Genomic DNA, 18154 nt, shown 5'->3' with positions numbered 1-18154 from the left:
GTTGGTGCCCCAACCCCTGTACTGTTCATCACCACAGAAAGTTCTATTGGTCAGCACTGCTCTAATCAAATCGAAGACACCGTTTAGCACAACATACTAGAAAGAATTGAGTCAGTGGTGGTATTATTAATACCTAGAGGTTCGCTTCAGAAGTTACTGCATCCAATCTTCATGCTTTTCATTCCAGGACTGGTTTGGGACTAGGATCTGATAAAATAAACATGTTCAATGGAACTACTTGGCATGGCTTTGTATACAGCAGAGGATCAATATGTGCTTCCTGAGTGAATTAATCAATGTCCTTAAATTTCCTAATTCAAAATTTCTGGTTCCCAAGACCAAACTTGAACATTACCTTTATTTTCTAAGAAACAGGGTGTTTATATAATACCTCAGCCGACATCAAAGTGAAAACCCACCGGAAATAGCTACAGAGCATACTTTTGACACCAGTTCTGTTAAGGTTTCCTTTTATTAGAGATGGTGCGTATCCCTGCTCCCTCCCATTTAAACTGAACAAATTCTTTCCCCCACACCTGTCTATGGTCTTAATTCAATAAGCAGGAAAGAGACATAGATCGTTCCATTTGATATATATATATATATATATATATATATATATATATATGCACACACACGCACGCACACACACACATATATGGGAGGGGGAGGGGGATTAGTTTTACAGAAGATAAGCTTCACTAGTAGTCAACATCCAAGTGGCACATTTACATTTAACTTCAACCGTTTCTAGAGGAAAAAGCAGACCTTAAAGCAAGGACTAAATCCACATGAACGAAAGGTCAGACTGAAAGCTACTGGCCTCTCTTCTTGTAAGAGATACTTCAAGAAACTACTCCAGTACTTTCTGTATTTTTCTTCAACCAAGTTCACTCAAATAGCTACCTTCTTACAAATTACTATTAGGTAATTTATATCTCTGATATATTAAACAGTTCAATCAAGCTACTAACCATGCAACCTCCAAGATCAAGACTGAATTATAGCTCTATGCACCCTGTGACCACAACTGAGGGCAAAAAAAAATCCCACAATGGGCCAGATGAATTGTTTGCAGAGAGAACTTCTGACTAGGAGGGGCACCTAGGTGGCACAGTTAGTTTACTGTGTGACTCTTGTTTTCGGCTCAGGTCAGGATCTCCAGGTCATGAGACCAAGTCCCACCACGCAGGGCTCCATGCTGGGCGTGGAGCCTGCTTGAGATTCTCTCTCTGGACTCTGCCCCTCTCCACCCTTCCCTCTCAAAAACAAAAACAAAAACAAAAAATAACACTCCTGACTAGTAGAAAATGAAGAAATAAAAGAAAGAACGTATTACAGGGCTCGAGTCAGTTCTAAGTTTTCCCAAATAAGACTCTGGTTCTGCAGAGTGAAAGGCATGGGTTCCAAGCAAAGACCTGTATGATCTTTGGCGAGTCACTTCACCCCTCTGAGCCTCCCTGTTCTCAAATATATGTGGAGATAATTCAGAACACAAAAAGTTTTCTGCAAGTTATCAAATTCTAAGATCAATTTCATTTTCATGTAAGCCGCTCTGTCTGGACACACAGTAAATCAGGCTCATTTTCCCTTTGCTTAACGCCCACACGGAAGTATTGCCACAAAACATTTACTCGTCTGGTAATTTTTCCTCCTGAGGCTTCATCTTTTTAAGATGAAATAAAATTGGTAAGAAAAAATTTCCTACAAAATTGAACTCACAAGAAAGAAAATGCATTTCTTTCATTTTTCCGAATGTCATTTATTTCATTTTTCCGAATGTCACGGAGCCTTAGAGACAGAACATCTCATTGTTTAAGAAGCACACTCATATTTTAATACCCCTGTAGTCAATATATCACAACTGACATCAACTTACAATGTAACCAACAGCGTCTTCTTTCTTAGCAGTACAAAAAACAGAGTTAAGTCTTAACATCAGTGATATCTTAAGAGTTTGAATGAAATACGATATTTGGAATGCCTGGCAACTTCCCATTGAGGCACTGAGCAAATAAAATCCTACCCAGCTACTCTGATCAGGAGTATGTAAACTATGTGGGGCGCCTGGGTGGCTCAGTGGGTTAAGCACCCGCTTTTGGCTCAGGTCATGATCTCAGGGTCTGGGACCAAGTCCCACATTGGGCTTCTCTGCTTTCCTCTGCCATGCCTCCCCTGTTCCTTCTCTCTCTCTCTCAAATATATAAAATCTTTTTAAAAAAGTATGTAAACTATGACATGTATGTGAAAATTCTTTAAAATATTAGAAATAAAAGTGGTAGTAGAATTCAGGGTGAAGTGACTTTAATTCCTTCATGTCTTTATTTCCTGTGGTGGTATGCTTTTCTCATTAATAAACATGTATTCTTGGGGCACCTGGGTGGCTCAGTGGGTTAAAGTCTCTGTCTTTGGTTTAGGTCATGATCCCAGGGTCCTGGGATAGAGCCCCATATCAGACTCTCTGCTCAGCAGGGAGCCTGCTTCCTTCTCTCTCTCTCTGCCTGCCTCTCTGCCTACTTGTAATCTCTGTCTGTCAAAAAAATAAAAAAAAATCTAAAAAACAAAACAAACAAAACACGTATTCTTTAATCAAAAAATGCAATTTTTATTTTGAAGGAAAACTAGATGGGGTGTGTTGATACTATTAGGGCTCTTTATATATTCCAGAAACATTTAATAGTTCATGGAGCATTTCTCTAGGATTAGTACAGATCAGTTAATGTTTAATTCACTATTCTAAACTGGGGAAAATCAGCACATGAAACTATACTGACATCCATGTTATTAATGCTGCACAATTTTAAATTTCCATCTTATGATTTTATCCAATTAGGTTGTCTGGTTTTTTATACGTACATGAATATCTTCCATAACAAGCTGATGAATTATTAAATAGGGCAGAAATGTTACTTCAAATCAACAGTAAACATACAAATTTAATTTCTACTGTTTAGTAGTAAATCCACACAGAATTTCACATAAAACAGAACAGATAATATTCTTCTCTATGTAAAAACTAACTAAAAACTTGCTTGGCTTATGTTTAAGATTTCACTTTTTTTTATCAGCTGAGGAGTGCAGCTTAATAATCCTCTAAAATCTAAAACTAACAGAAAAAAACCTAACAGTAGAAAATGGCATTACAGGGTCAAACTGCTTCTACAGCTTCAATTTGTTCTTGTAAGAATAAAATATTTTTTAAAGATTTTTAAAAATTTATTTGACAGAGAGAGATCACAAGTAGGCAGAGAAGCAGAGAGAGGAGGAAGAAGGCTCCCTGCTGAGCAGAGAGCCTGATGTGGGGCTCGATCCCAGGACCCTGGGATCATGACCTGAGCTGAAGGCAGAGGCCTAACTCGCTGAGCCACCCAGGCGCCCCTAAAATACTTTTAAAAAGAAAATACTAAGATTAAACTCCCCTCATTTTTTTTTTACAAGTTTTCTTTTCAAAGAAAAAACATTCTACGCATATCCCAGAAGAAAGGAAATCCAAGAAATAAAGTAACAAAACTGATTTTCATGTGTGTATGGTGTGGAGGGGGGAACTTATGGAGATCAAAAAAAGAAGTCATACCACAGTCTGAAAGTACATGTTTTGACTCTAAGCCAACAAGGCACAAAGGCTGGGTACCTACACCTGCCAGCAGCTACTACTGGCTAGAATTAAATCTTAGTGTAAACCAGCTCACTTACTCGCTCACTAACTTCTGGTGAGAGGAAATCCAAACCCTGTATTTAAACAATTCTCTAATTCATTTTAGACCCCATCAAGTTACACGGAGCTTGTGAGTATGAAGCAATGTCATGGTATATGAGCACAGTGGGGCTCAAGGGGAAAGGGAAAATGTCTTCAGTGGTTCTCCAGTCACCCGTAGGACTGACGAAAAATGTGGAAAAGGTCAAACACTTGGGTCAAATAGATGATTAACTGGGAGAATGAGGTTGAAAGTTAATGTAGATAAGTGGTCTTATTCTCAGGGAAAACATAAACAGAAAGCCAGTTTCTACAGGGATGCAGGACACAGATTCATGAAACCACAAACAGCAGACATTTATTCTAATCTTTGAAGAAGGCAAGAGAAACCCCACTTTGAAGGAAAACAGTAACTCAGGCAACCAGAAGCAAACCACAGCACGAACTCACAAAAATCAAACATCCACGTGACCAAAGAAAACTACGAATGATGAAATCCACGTGTACACCAAGGCCAATACCGCTCATTATGTCAGTATCGTGAAGCATCTGAGCTGGAGGGACACGGGCAGGGGGACCCGAACCCCCTCCTGCTGCCTTTCTAGGAAACAACCATGGACCCACCTTCTTTATCAGACTCGGCTGCAAATGACTTACTGCTCCCCACCAAACCAATCCAGCGCCACAGAAGCTATCTGCCAATGGTAAGTATAACTGCACTGCTGGGTATTGACCCCAAAGATACAGAGGTAGTGAAAAGAAGGGCCATCTGTACCCCAATGTTCATAGCAGCAATGGCCACAGTCGCCAAACTGTGGAAAGAGCCAAGATGCCCTTCAACAGACAAATGGATAAGGAAGATGTGGGCTGTATATACAATGGAATATTACTCAGCCATCAGAAAGGATGAATACCCAACTTCTGTATCAACATGGACGGGACTGGAGGAGATTATGCTGAGTGAAGTAAGTCAAGCAGTGAGAGTCAATTATCATATGGTATCACTTACTTGTGGAGTATAAGGAATAACACGGAGGACATTAGGAGAAGGACAGGAGAAGGGAGTTGGGGGAAATCGGAGGGGGAGACAAACCATGAGAGACTGTGGACTCTAAGAAACAAACTGAGGGTTTTGGAGGGGAGGGGGAGTGGGTAGTTGGGTGAGCCTGGTGCTGGGTATTAAGAGGGGCACATATTGCATGGAGCACTGGGTGTGGTGCTCCCAACAATGAATCTTGGAACACTGAGAAAAAGAAAAGAAACGAAAAAAGAAAAAAAATCTCCCAGGTCCCAAGGGCAACTCCTCAAAAGGGGTTTTCAAAAAATCCAAGAAACAAAACCAAACCAAAAACTCTTTAAAATAAGTGGATAGCCTACAGGGTGACTAGTTTGAAAAAGATAATATTCACCTGGATATAAAATAGTAGAGAAGATACTAGAAAATCTCACTGTAACCAAGAGAAATGAATATGTAACTTTAAGTTTGCAGAGCTTCAAAAGCATACAGTAAAACCTACCATTGCCATGCTTTTCAAAACACATGTATACATTTATGTATATGTACATGTATGTCTATAAACATGTATATGTACATATATGTATATAAAATGTATAGGTATATAATACACATATATACACATACACATTTTTAAATTTTTTAATTTAAATTTTAGTTAACACACAATATGACATTGGTTTCAGGAGTAGATATACTTACACAGTAGCTCTTCAGTCTGATGAAATCTACAGTCATGGGAATAGATCCATCACTATTTCTGTTCAGTGCTTTGATATAATCCAGCAGGTCAGCAAAGAATTTATAACCTCCCTTGAGCACACAGAGGGCTACGATGTGATGCCCTCCCATCTCCTTCATCACATCTCGCGCAAGCCGCTCGGTCCTACGGAAATAAAATCAGGGATTTAAGAGAAATTAACTTAAAAAAAAATTTTTTTTATTATTAGCCCCAGGGGTACAGGTCTGTGAATCGCCAGGTTTACACACTTCACAGCACTCACCATAGCACATACCCCCCCCCACTGCCCTCTCCCTACCTCCCCCCCGCCCCCCCCCTTCAGTTTGTTTTGTGAGATTAAGAGTCTCTTATGGTTTGTCTCCCTCCCCATCCCATCTTGTTTCATTTATTTCTTTCCTACCCACCAAACGCCCTACATTGCCTCTCAACTTCCTCATATCAGGGAGATCATAAGATAATTGTCTTTCTCTGATTAACTTAAGAGAAATTAACTTTAAAAAATATATTTAGCTTTATAATAAACATCTCCCTTAGGCATTAAACCTCCACAAAACACATCCTTTGCCCCTCAGGAGTTATACTCTTGCTTCAAAAAAGTGAAAAAAAAAACTTAAAAATCTTCAAAAAACATACACACTGTAACACCTAACATAAATGATTAAAATACCATTTCCACCTATCAGACTGACAATTCTGACTAAATAAAATTTCCCTGATAATAGAGATATTGTTAGAGATTGTAAAAAAAAAAGAGAGAGAGAGAGAGAGAGCACTCTCATATAACACTAGGAGTAAAAATTACAGTAACTTTTTGGGATAACCTGGCAGTATGAAAATATTCAATAAATACCTTCCCCCTAACCCAGAATTTCCCCATGGATCAAGCCGAAGCAAGTGCCCAAACATGTGTAAGAGGACGTTTCCTTCTAGTGTGGTCTGTAAAAGCAAAATAGTGGAGACATCTTGCATGTCCATCAATAAAGGACGGCTTAAATCAATTACAGTACAGTCAGAAAATGGACTGTTACGCAACTTTCAAAATACACGAGATAGCTCTAAGTATACTAACATGAAAAAATGTTCAATAAATTTCAGACCCGTATGATAGCACATTCCTATGTGTTAAAATGAAACACAGCTGATGCCTGAACAACACAGGTTTGAACTGCCCAAGTCCCCTTATACAGGGATTTTTCAAAAATAAATACAGTATTATCAGTGTATTTTCTCTTCTTTATTATTTTCTTAAAAACATATTCTTGGGGCACCTGGGTGGCTCAGTGGGTTAAAGCCTCTGCCTTCAGGGACGCCTGGGTGGCTCAGTTGGTTAAGATGCTGCCTTCGGCTCAGGTCATGATCCCAGGGTCCTGGGATGGAGTCCCACATTGGGCTCCTTGCTCAGTGGGGAGCCTGCTTCTCTCTCTGCCTCTGCCTGCCTCTCTGCCTGCTTGTGTTCTCCCTCTCTCTCTCTGACAAATAAATAAATAAAATCTTAAAAAAAAAAAAAAAGCCTCTGCCTTCAGCTCGGGTTATGATCCTGGGGTCCTGGGATCGAGCCACACATTGGGCTCTCTGCTCCGTGGGGAGCCTTCTTCCTCCTCTCTCTCTACCTACTTGTGATCTCTGTCAAATAAATAAATAAAATATTTAATAAAAAATATTCTTTTCTCTAGCTTACTTGATTGTAAGAATATATATAGAACATATAAAGTATGTGTTAATCAACTTTATGTTATCGGTGAGCTTTCTGGTCCACAGGTGGCTACTAGTAAGTAAAGTTTTGGGGCGAGTCAAGAGTTTACTGCACGTACATTCGCCTACAGTGTATGTGCATAACCTGTGTGTAGGCAAGGACTGTGCATGGGGCGCTGAGAGGAGAGAACCCTGTTCTTCTCATTCATAGCCTCAATCCTTAGAATATTTTGCAAAACATGTATTGATACTGTGATCTGAAAATCAAAAACGAACTGGCCAGACACACAGGGCAAGCATTTAAATACCAAGTTAGGTATTTCACGGCAATTCAGTTAAGGAGTGATTTGCAAGCTAGATGCACAGACGAATCAACCTAGGACCTCCCCTTCCTGTGATTTAGCCCCAACCCATCGCCCAGCTCAAGGTTGAGTAAGCAAAGACTGGAGTTCACTTCTCCAATCTCCCTTTGCTGTTTACTTTGTTCCACTCCATACAGACTCCCAGCATACCATGACTTACGCTGGGTAATTAGTAAGCTCTCCTTGGACCTTGTTTGTAAAGAGGGCTCTCAAATAGAAAACATCTTTTACTTGACACACTGGCCTAGTTTATGTTCAAATATCAACTACTTAAAACAGTTGCTGACACTTGAAATTACTGTAAGAAAAAAAACCCCAAAATTGAAGATCTTACTAACCTGTCCATAATTAGTCCATGAGGAATAAACACCTTTTCCAAATCCTCAGCGTAATGATGAGGTATACAGAATAAATCTAGGTCATAACCTGGTTCATCATCACTAATCTGAAAAAGAAATAGGACTATTTCAGTGGCAGCATTACAAGATTGACCTCAGATATTAAAAAACCGTAGCTTGAAAGAGAAATTCAGGTATGACAAATCGAGAACTTTCTGTAACTTTGTAGGTATGATTATGAATTAGAGTTATACATAAGAAACAAACTGTATGCTTTAGAGATGAACAGTTAAGACTGGAGACATAAAATGACAGGATATGAACTTTCCTTCAGTTCAGCAACGAGAAAACAAAACACTTTAAAGAGTGAAGACAAATGTGGCAAAATCCTGGTAACATTTTAAACTGGGGTGATGAGCATATGGGGGTTCATTATTCTGTTCTCTCCACTTTTGAGTATGTTTGAAATTTTAGTAAAAAAAAAGAAACCTTAAATACACTGTAGAAAAAATTTTTTAACACACTGTAGTCTAACAAGCTAAAATGTCACACTGAACAAAAATTGCTGTTCCCGACCCCAATTCCAAACAGCCTCTCTCACCTCACAGCAGGGGAAAAAAATCACCTAAAAAGCTAAGTGATTTCTTAAGCACGCAAACTCTTAGAAGTCTGAGACTGTTATAATCAATTCATGACGTGCCTTCACAGCAGACAAGACACTCCAAGGTTGAGGAGAACCATATAGTGGCTTTCTTTGTACGCCGAGTACCCAGCACACAAAATATTTAATAATACTGACGTTGTGGTACCTGTGGTGGTAAAGTGTACTGTGATTATAGTTTTATAAATATTATATATACCTATGCATACAGAAAAAATATAGTAACATCATAAAAATGATCTCAGGGAGAAGAGTTATAATGATTTTACTTCTTTATACTGTATATTCCAAATTTTCTTCACTGAGTATATATTGCTTTTTTAAAAACTTCAGTATTCTTAGAAATTTGTGGAGGCACCTGGTGGGCTCAGTCAGTTAATCGTCTGCCTTCGGCTCAGGTCACATTCGCAGGGTCCTGGGATCAGGCCCCCCATGGGGCTCTCTGCTCAGCGGGGAGCCTGCTTTTCCCTCCCCCACTGCCTGCTGCTCCCCCTGCTTGTGCTCCCTCTCTCTCCAGTGAATGAATAAAATCTTTTAAAAAAATAAATAGGTTCCCTCTGTATCCCTCTGTCTTCCCCTGTTCACTCTCTTTCCTCTCTTCCTCTACAAAGAAAAAAGAAAAAGAAATTATTTGTGGTATTAGGTGCGCTTTTTACATGCATATAAAAAGCATGGGAAAATTTTTAAAGATTAAAACAAAATCTACAAACAAAAGCTCTAATACAACAAAATAAAGAAGTGAGGGGGGGGTGCCTGGGTGGCTCAGTGGGTTAAGCCGCTGCCTTCGGCTCAGGTCATGATCTCAGGGTCCTGGGATCGAGCCCCACATCTGGCTCTCTGCTCAGCAGGGAGCCTGCTTCCTCCTCTCTCTTTGCCTGCCTCTGCCTGCTTGTGATTTCTGTCTGTCAAATAAATAAATAAAATCTTTAAAAAAAAATAAAGAAAGAAAGAAGTGAGGAGGGGAAGGGGAAGGAAGGAGAGGAGGAAAGGCAGGCATGAAAGCAGAAAGGGTGGTTATGGAGGAGTGTATACCCAACAGTGGCCAACTATAAAGGGATACTAGCTGCACTACACACTATTTTTTGTAAGATTTCATTTATTTATTTGAGAGAGAAAGCGAGAGAGCACAAGCAGGGGGAGGGGCAAAGGGAAAGGGAGAAGCGAGACACCCCGCTGAGCAGGGAGCCTGACACAGGACTCGATCCCAGGCCCGAGGGATCATGACCTGAGCCGAAGGCAGACGCTTCACCGACTGAGCCCCCAACCCCACCGAGGCGCCCCATGCACTGCACACTTAATACTGACTTGGCCTTTTTTTCTGTCAATTTCACTTTTCTTTTTCTATCATCGTTGATCTGCAATTCCCCCTTGCCATGATGGTTAAAATTCATTCAAAGAAATAAACTAGAATATTAATACTCTCCTTCACATGGTATTCAAGACTAAATAGCTTCCAAATCACATTCAAGAAGCTGATGACAGGACTGTTTGGGCAGTTTTCAGGAAATATTGGTCAAACCACAATTATATCTCATGTGTCAGCTGGTATGTACTGAGCACCATTCCGTCAGCACTGTTAGGTGCTGACGGACCGGTGACTTGGCTTTCGATACATTTTTAAAGCCTGTCTTTAAGATTTATAGTGTTATTCACAGAATTCCTAACTGTATTCTGACAAATGTGAGGTTCATGTTGTCTCTTTTTCAGTCCCGAAAGCTGTTTTGGGTTCTGCAGGTGTGGGCGGAGCTGCAGGTATTGCCTGGTCCACTGTGGGTCAGCCCTTCCGCCTGCACATGGGGCTGGGGGCGGGGACGCTGGCGGGACGCAGGGAGGCACATGACCCCGCAGCAGGGTAGGGCAAGGGCACTCACCGGGCTGCCGGTCTGAGAGCGGCTGGAAGTCATTATTGATTTTTCAACAAACATGTTTTACTTTCATACGCAGCAAGAAAAATTCTGTTTTGGTACGGGGAAGAAAAGATTATGCCCGAGAGCCTCTCAGATAAGTGCTAACCTGTCTGCTAAACGTTCCCGTCATGCACATCTCAGAACACAGTCACTACAAAAAGAATGGAAACAGGATATTGGTCACCTCCAGGAGTTTTCCAAGAACACTCTCTATAACAAGCAGTATTCCTTTTATAAATTTTATAAACTGAAATTTAGTTCAGGTTTTGGGAAAAGACAGACCTTGCTAGATCATGTAGGATAAGAAGATAAATATTCAAGTCCGGCTCATCAGAATGTATCTGCTATTACCTGACAAGAATGAAAATGTCCCAACCATTTCACTAAAAAGATCCAGAGCACCAAAAAAAAAAAAAAAAAAAAAAGTCTTCCCTGAGGCTTACTCACCACCTCCTCCCAGTCGCTCACTGCTTCTGCACAAGCATAACCAGGGACCCACCCAGGACTCTTCGAAATTATGTAACACTCGGAAAGACTACAGCTTCTGCAAAAGTGGCTCAGGCCCTAGCTACAGGTTTTGCATGCAGCCCAAGAACTTCAAGAGTCTGGTTTGTCTCAATCAAAGCCAAGGTGACTTTTGCCCAGAGTTCATCCCAGACGTGCGGTCGGCTATACACAGAACAGCTGGAATGTATGCCAAAATACGAATTCTATCTCTGTCAAAACACCAAATTAATATCTAATTCAAAAGTTTTTATTTTCAATCAATGCTATTAGATTCATATATCACATTTAATGTCAAAGAGCTGCAACAGTTTTTTTAAAAAAAAAACTTTATTTTTTAAGATTTTTTTGTTTGACACAGAGAGAGAGAGAGAGAGAAAACACAAGCAGGGGGAGCAGCAGTCAGAGGCAGAAGCAGATTCCCCGCTGAGCAGCGAGCCTGACGAGGGAATGATCCCAGGACCCTGAGATCGTGACCTGAGCCAAAGGCAGAATCACATCGGTAGGGGAAAGGATAAAACCCATATGATAATTTCAACAGACACAGAAAAAGCATCTGACAAAATACCACATCCATTCATGATAAAATTCCTCAACAAAACAGGTTTAGAGGAACATACATCAACATAACAAAGGCCACAGATGAAAAACCCACAGCCAACACCACACTCAATGGTGAAAAACTGAGAACTTTTCCCCCTGAGATCATAAACAAGACAAAATGTCCTCTCTCACCACTGAAAGTCTGAGCTGCAGCAACCAGACAAGGAAAAGGAATAAAAGGATCCAAACTGGTAAAGAAGTAGTAAAACCTTCACTATTTGCAAATGACATGATACTATATATACAAAACCCTAAAGACTCCACCAAAAAAACAACTAAAACTGACCTTACCTTTAGTAAGGTTGCAGGATACAAAGTGCAGAAATGTGCAGAGATCCACTACATTTTTATACACAAATAATGAAGCAACAGAAAGAGAAATTAAGAAAGCAATCCCATTTACAAGTGCACCCAAAGTAATAAAACACCTAGGAATAACCTTAGTGAAAAGGTCTATACTCGGAAAACCACAGAACACTGATGAAAGAAACTGAAGACAATACAAACAAATGGAAAGATCGTCCATGCTCATGGATTGGAAGAACACTTACTGTTAAAATGTCCATAACTACCCAAAGCAACCTACATACTTAATGCAATCCCTATTGAAATACCAACAGCATTTTTCACAGAACTAGAACAAATTATCCTAAAATTGACATGGAACCACTAAAGACCCTGAAGAGCCAAAACAACCTTGAAAAAATAAACAGGGACACCTGGGTGGCTCAATCAGTTAAGCTTTTGCCTCTTGATTTCAGCTCAGGTCACGATTTCAGGGTTCTGAGATTGAGCCCCACATGGCACTCAGTGCTGGGTGTGTAGCTTACTTAAGAGCATTCTGTCCCTCTGCCCCTCCCCCATTCTCTCTCTCTCAAAAAAGAGGAGAAAAAGGAAGCTGGAGGTATCACAATTCCAGATTTCAAATTATACTACGAAGCTGTAGTAATCAAAACAGTAAGGTACTGGCACAAAAATAGAACAGAACAGGATGGAAAACCCAGAAACAAACCCACAGTTATATGGTCAACCTTCAGCACAGCAGGAAAGAAAATACCCAGTGGGAAAAAGATAGTCTCTTCAATAAATGGCGTTGGGAAAACTAGACAGCAACATGCAAAAGAATTAAACTGGACCACCTGACTATACCATTCACAAAAATAGAATCAAAATGGATTAAAGACCTAAATGTGAGATCTGAAACCATAAAAATCCTAGACAAGAACACATACATTAACGTAGGCCATAGCAACATTTTTCTAGATATGTGTCCTAAGGCAAAGGAAGGAAAAGCAAAAATAAACTATTGGGACTGCATCAAAACAAAAAGCTCCTGCTCAACAAAGGAAACAATCAACAAAACTAAAAGACAAGGGACAGAACTGGAGAAGATATTTGCAAATGACATATCCAATAAAGGATAGTATCCAAAATATATAAAGAATGTATCCAACTGAACACCCAAATACAAAGGATCCAATTTAAAAATGGGCCAAAGACATGAACAGACATTTCTCCAAAGAAGATATCCAGATGGCCAACAGATGCACAAAAAGATGTTCAACATCACTCATCATCAGGGAAATGCAAGTCAAAATTATAATGAGTACCACCTCACGCCCATCAGGATGGCGAAACTCAAAACAACACAAGAAACAATAGGGGATGGTGAGGATGTAGAGGGAGAACCCTCTTGCACCGTGGGTGGGAATGCAAGCTGTTGCATTCACTGTGGAAGACAGTATGGAGGGTCCTCAGAAAAGTTAAAAACAGAGCTACCCTGCGATCCAGCAACCACACTACTGGGTATTTACCCAAAGAATACAAAAACACTAATTCAAAGGAATATATGCACCCCCTTGTTTATGGATGCATGATTTACAACAGCCAAATTATGGAAACAGCCCAACTGTCCGGACTAATGAAGAGATAAAGGTATGTTGTACATATACACGGTGGAATATTATTCGGCCATAAGAAAGAATGAAATCTTGCCATGTGCAACAACATTGATGGAGTCCTAGAGTATATGCTAAGTGAAATAAGTCAGAGAAAGACAAGTATCATTATGATTTCACTCATATGTGGAATTTAAGAAAAGAAAGAAAAGAGTGCGAGACAAACCAAGAAACAGACTGTTCACTATAGAGAACAAATTGATGGTTACTAGAGGGGAGGTGAGTGGGGGGAGCATAGGGGAAATAGGTGATAAAGATTAAGAGTACACCTAAGTGATGAGCACTGAGTTACATATAGAATTATTGTTAAATCACTATATTGTACACCTGAAACTAACAAAACACTGTGTTAACTATACTGAACTAAAATTTTACAGATTTTTATTTATGAGAGAGCGAGCGTGCCAGTGAGAGAGCATGAGTGGGAGGAGAGGCAGAGAGAGAAGCCGGCTCCCCACTGATCAGGGAGCCCAATGTGGGGCCAGATCCCGGGACTCCAGGAACATGACCTCAGCCAAAGGCAGACACTTAACTGACTGAGCCACCCAGGTGCACTATACTGGAATTAAAATTTAAAAACAATAAAAATTTTAAAAACAGTTGATTTGTTCTTTCAAGCATAAAAAAAAACATGTTAATGTAAGGCAAAAAGAAATTCTTAAAACTTGCACTGCTCGAAGGTGTACTGGAATTAAAATTTAAAAACAATAAAAATTTTAAAAACAGTTGATTTGTTCTTTCAAGCATAAAAAAATACATGTTAATGTAAGGCAAAAAGAAATTCTTAAAACTTGCACTGCTCGAAGGTGTCCCAATTAATATGTGGCATTTGTGATCAATTAAATAAGATCAAGATATCCACTGATCTATTTGACAAAACAGGTAACTGGGTATCTTATCTAAGGGATGTGATCATAATTTTGGGCCTAATACTTTTTCTTTGGTTGTCAAATGAACCTTTACTGAAATTTTCCTCTACAGTTTTTTTTTTTAAATTAACATGTAATGTATTATTAGTTTCAGGGGTACAGGTTATCAGTCTTATACAATTCACAGTGCTCCCCATAGCACATATCCTCCCCAGTGTCTGTTACCCAGCCCCCCCTCATCTTCCTACTCCCCTCCCCTCCAGCAACTCTCAATTTGTTTCCTGAGATTAAGAGTCTCTTCTGGTTTGTCTCCCTCTCTGGTTTCATGATGTTTCATTTTTTCCTCTCTTCCCTTATGATCCTCTGCCTTGTTTTCTTCACTTGATCTTAGCCAAAAGGCCGAGAAGTGATCTCTGCCTTGTTTCTTAAATCCCACACATCAGCGAGGTCATGTAACTATCTTTCTCTGATGACTTATTTTGCTTAGCATAATACCCTCTGGGTTCCATCCACTCTTTGCAAAAGGCAGGATTTCATTTTTTGATGGCTGCCTAATATTCCATCATACACACACACACACACACACACACACACACACACACCCCACATCTTTATCCATTCATTTGTCAACAGACATCTGGGCTCTTTCCATAGTTTGACTATTGTGGATATTGTTGCTATAAACATTGGGGGCCCGTGCCCCTTCAGATCACTACATTTATGTCTTTGGGGTAAATACCCAGTAGTACAACTGCGGGGTCATAGAGCGCTCTATTTTCAACTTTTTGAGGAACTACTTTTCCATCTGCTGATGCATGGACCATTTGCTGCCCATCATGATCCCCTGGGACCATACCACAAGCCCCCATACCAACCCCTGGATAGATTCTAACTGCGGCACAGCCTGCTGCCACATTCCAGCAGGAAGCAGCCAGAGCAGTCATCGTCCCGATTCCTTAACGGCAGTTAAGGTTACTATCCCAGGGGGAATGAGAGAAGGACGGGCAGGGCTAGGTAGGGGGAGAGAGGTAGGTGGCTAAGTGATCAGGCACAGAGAAATCCCCCAAAAATGTGGAGGTGTGAGAAAACCAGAGATAAGGGGACAAATAGGGCAACCATGCCCGAGGTGTGCCACCATGCCCTAGGGTGCCAGGTGAGTGGGGTGGGTGGATCTTTATGGTAATCACCTGTGACCAACAAAGTATAACCAGCCCCTCATAGAAGGTGTTATCCACAGAGATGTTAAAAGGATTTAAGTTCCCTGGTTAGCTTTCCATAAAAGACCAACCCTTAAGGCAACCCTGTGGACCCACTCACTCCTTAAGAGCTTTTTCCGTTATCCTCACTTAATAAACTTCCATCGCTTTACTCACAAAACAAAACAAAACAAACAAACAAACAAACAAAACTTGCATTGTTTAAGGTACTCAAGGCATGAATTCACAACTTTGTTCTAATTCACTACAAATAAATAGGGGTATATTTAGGGGGGTCATCATTTGAGAAGTATGTGATTGGCCATAGTAGTTGTCAGAACTGAGCAACAGGTATATGGGGGTTATGCTATTATGTCTACTTGTAGATATTTCAAATATGAAGTTAAATGCAGAGCAATATGTAAATGATGACAAGGCACAAATGTCGCTTTTCCCAGTTTTACATTTAATGAAAGTCCAAGTCTTTTAAATCCATATAAAATGAGTAAATATTAGGGTACTAATTTTAAAATGGTGATGACCTTATCCAGAAGGTGAATTCTTATTACTAATACTCAAATATTTATTGAGAACCTACTATGTTGTACATACTGTAGAGGATTAGATAAATCTTCAGCTTCCTTCAGAAGAGTTGACATGTACGTGAATAACCACGAGACGGTGGTAAGGTGCTATGGAAAAGAAATAGGGGATGTGTGGCGGAGGTTTAGGAGACCACCCAACCTCTCAGAGGCCTCATTTGCACCTGGATCACTGAGAAGAAATAAACTAAGACACAATTCAATAAACAGGAACTTGTTTTTAATCATCCCAAACACCCAAGCTTCACATTCAACTCATCCAACAACCTCGATCTCCACAAGACCTAGACAGAAATGTACTTGGTGGCCTTTGATCTTATTAGCCCTTATAAGTCCCATCTGATATTGTTTAATGTCTACTATTAACCTCATCTGATACAGATTACTTAACAATCCAGTGGCTGCTTTGATAGGAAGGGATTGCAATATATAAAATTACATCAAAATGCATTTAACATCCACTTTGAGAAAGGTACTGTGCAATAGATTTTGTAGGGGGAGCCGAAGATGATTTTAAATTTAGAGCCCTAAATTTAAATTTAGTTATAACTTTTATATTATAATTTAATTATAACATAATAATTTATCATAATTTATAATTATATCATAATTATAATTTATCATTATAAACTTAGAGTTTATAATCTAGGTGAAAAGACATACGTACACACACACAACTATATGGCACAATTAAGCTTGTCATTTCTACCTGAATCTAATCTGACAAGCCAATAACCGCTGATTATCAAAAGCACTTATACATACACTAAAGGCAAACCGGGAACCCAGCACAGTGACTCCCCCTAAAGCACCAACGGGCTTAGTCGTTATGTTCCATTGCCTAGGTTGTAAACTAGGTAGACTGGCATGTCTCTGATACTTAATTAGCACAGCCTTCTAAACCAACCAGGCAATAGTTGATTATGAATGTGTAACATTTCTGTATTAATGGAAATCCCATCTGCTTCATGTTTGGTAACTTGGTGTTGCATGTCTTTAAGCACGAGGTTACCACTGACACCTTCTATAACAGCTGTATTAGTCGGCTGGAGCTGCTGTAACAAAATACCACCATCTGGGTGGCTTAAACAGCAGGAATTTATTTCCTCCAGTTCTGGAGGCTTCCTTCTGTAAGTCTAAGATCAAGATGCCAGCAAAGCAGGTTTCATTCTGAGGCCTCTCCTCTTGGCTTTTAAGCAGCTGCTTTCTCCTAACTATGTGCACAGTGGAGGGTGGGGGAGGGAGCTCTTTGATGTCTTTTCTTTAAAGAACAGGGTCCCAACCTCATGACCTCATCTACTCCTAATGACCATCCAAACGCCCCATCACCAAATACCACACACTGGCAGTTAGGGCTTCAACAGAGGAATTTGGGCAGGAGTGGCTCCTCTTCAGTCTGTCACAAGCACCTAACATAAATGGCTAAAGAAGATCACGAAGAAGGTTCTAGATGGCTCTGGGGAGAGCCCAACCCCAAAATATTTGGGGAGCACTTTGGAAGGGCAAGAAGTGGTAAACAATGTTAGTGTATGTGCTGCCAGAAGGGGGCACAGGAAGCGGTAAACAAATGAAAATGGTTTCTGTCCAGACCCACTGTTCCCACTATGGCCATATCTGGCTGAACTGGAAATCAAAGAATAGGTTACTAATAGCTCTGAGTTACTTACCATTTACTCAGTTCAGAAATCTGCGCATCTCCTCTGAGCTTCAGAACACAACTCTCAAATTCTAGCCTCTCTCTAAATATACTTGTTAATGGTAAACGCTACATAGGTGCTTTCATTAATATCTAAGACTACAGGAAAATGTAACATTAGCATTTGTAACATTTGTCCAGAAGGTCAGTACTTTCGCTATCACAGACTGCCAAAATGATTTTCCTTCCCCATAAAACTGGCATCACAAATTCTTAGTAATTATGTGCGCACATCTGTAGTAACGGTTTCCACAGTGAACATTTTTTGTGGTTTACATGTAAGATTTCTAATTACAAAAATATTATTATCTAAAA

At 40.0% G+C, this 18154-nt stretch overlaps 1 protein-coding gene across 1 annotated transcript in view; it reads right to left on the bottom strand.

Moving 5' to 3' along the window:
• Positions 1–18154, bottom strand: part of HPRT1 (hypoxanthine phosphoribosyltransferase 1) — a 41395-nt gene that overhangs the window by 18495 nt on the left and 4746 nt on the right. Inside the window, exons 2-3 of the mRNA XM_032330824.1 lie at positions 7844–7950; positions 5412–5595 (exon numbers count right to left, since the gene is read on the bottom strand). Coding sequence (XP_032186715.1) covers positions 5412–5595; positions 7844–7950 — 291 coding nt within the window. The remainder of the gene's footprint in view (positions 1–5411; positions 5596–7843; positions 7951–18154) is intronic.

This window comes from Mustela erminea, chromosome X, assembly GCF_009829155.1.
Source record: "Mustela erminea isolate mMusErm1 chromosome X, mMusErm1.Pri, whole genome shotgun sequence".
In the NCBI taxonomy this organism is placed as follows: Eukaryota; Metazoa; Chordata; class Mammalia; order Carnivora; family Mustelidae; genus Mustela; species Mustela erminea.
The sequence above is the reverse complement of the archived record's forward strand: the minus strand, read 5'-3'. Positions and strand labels throughout refer to the sequence as shown.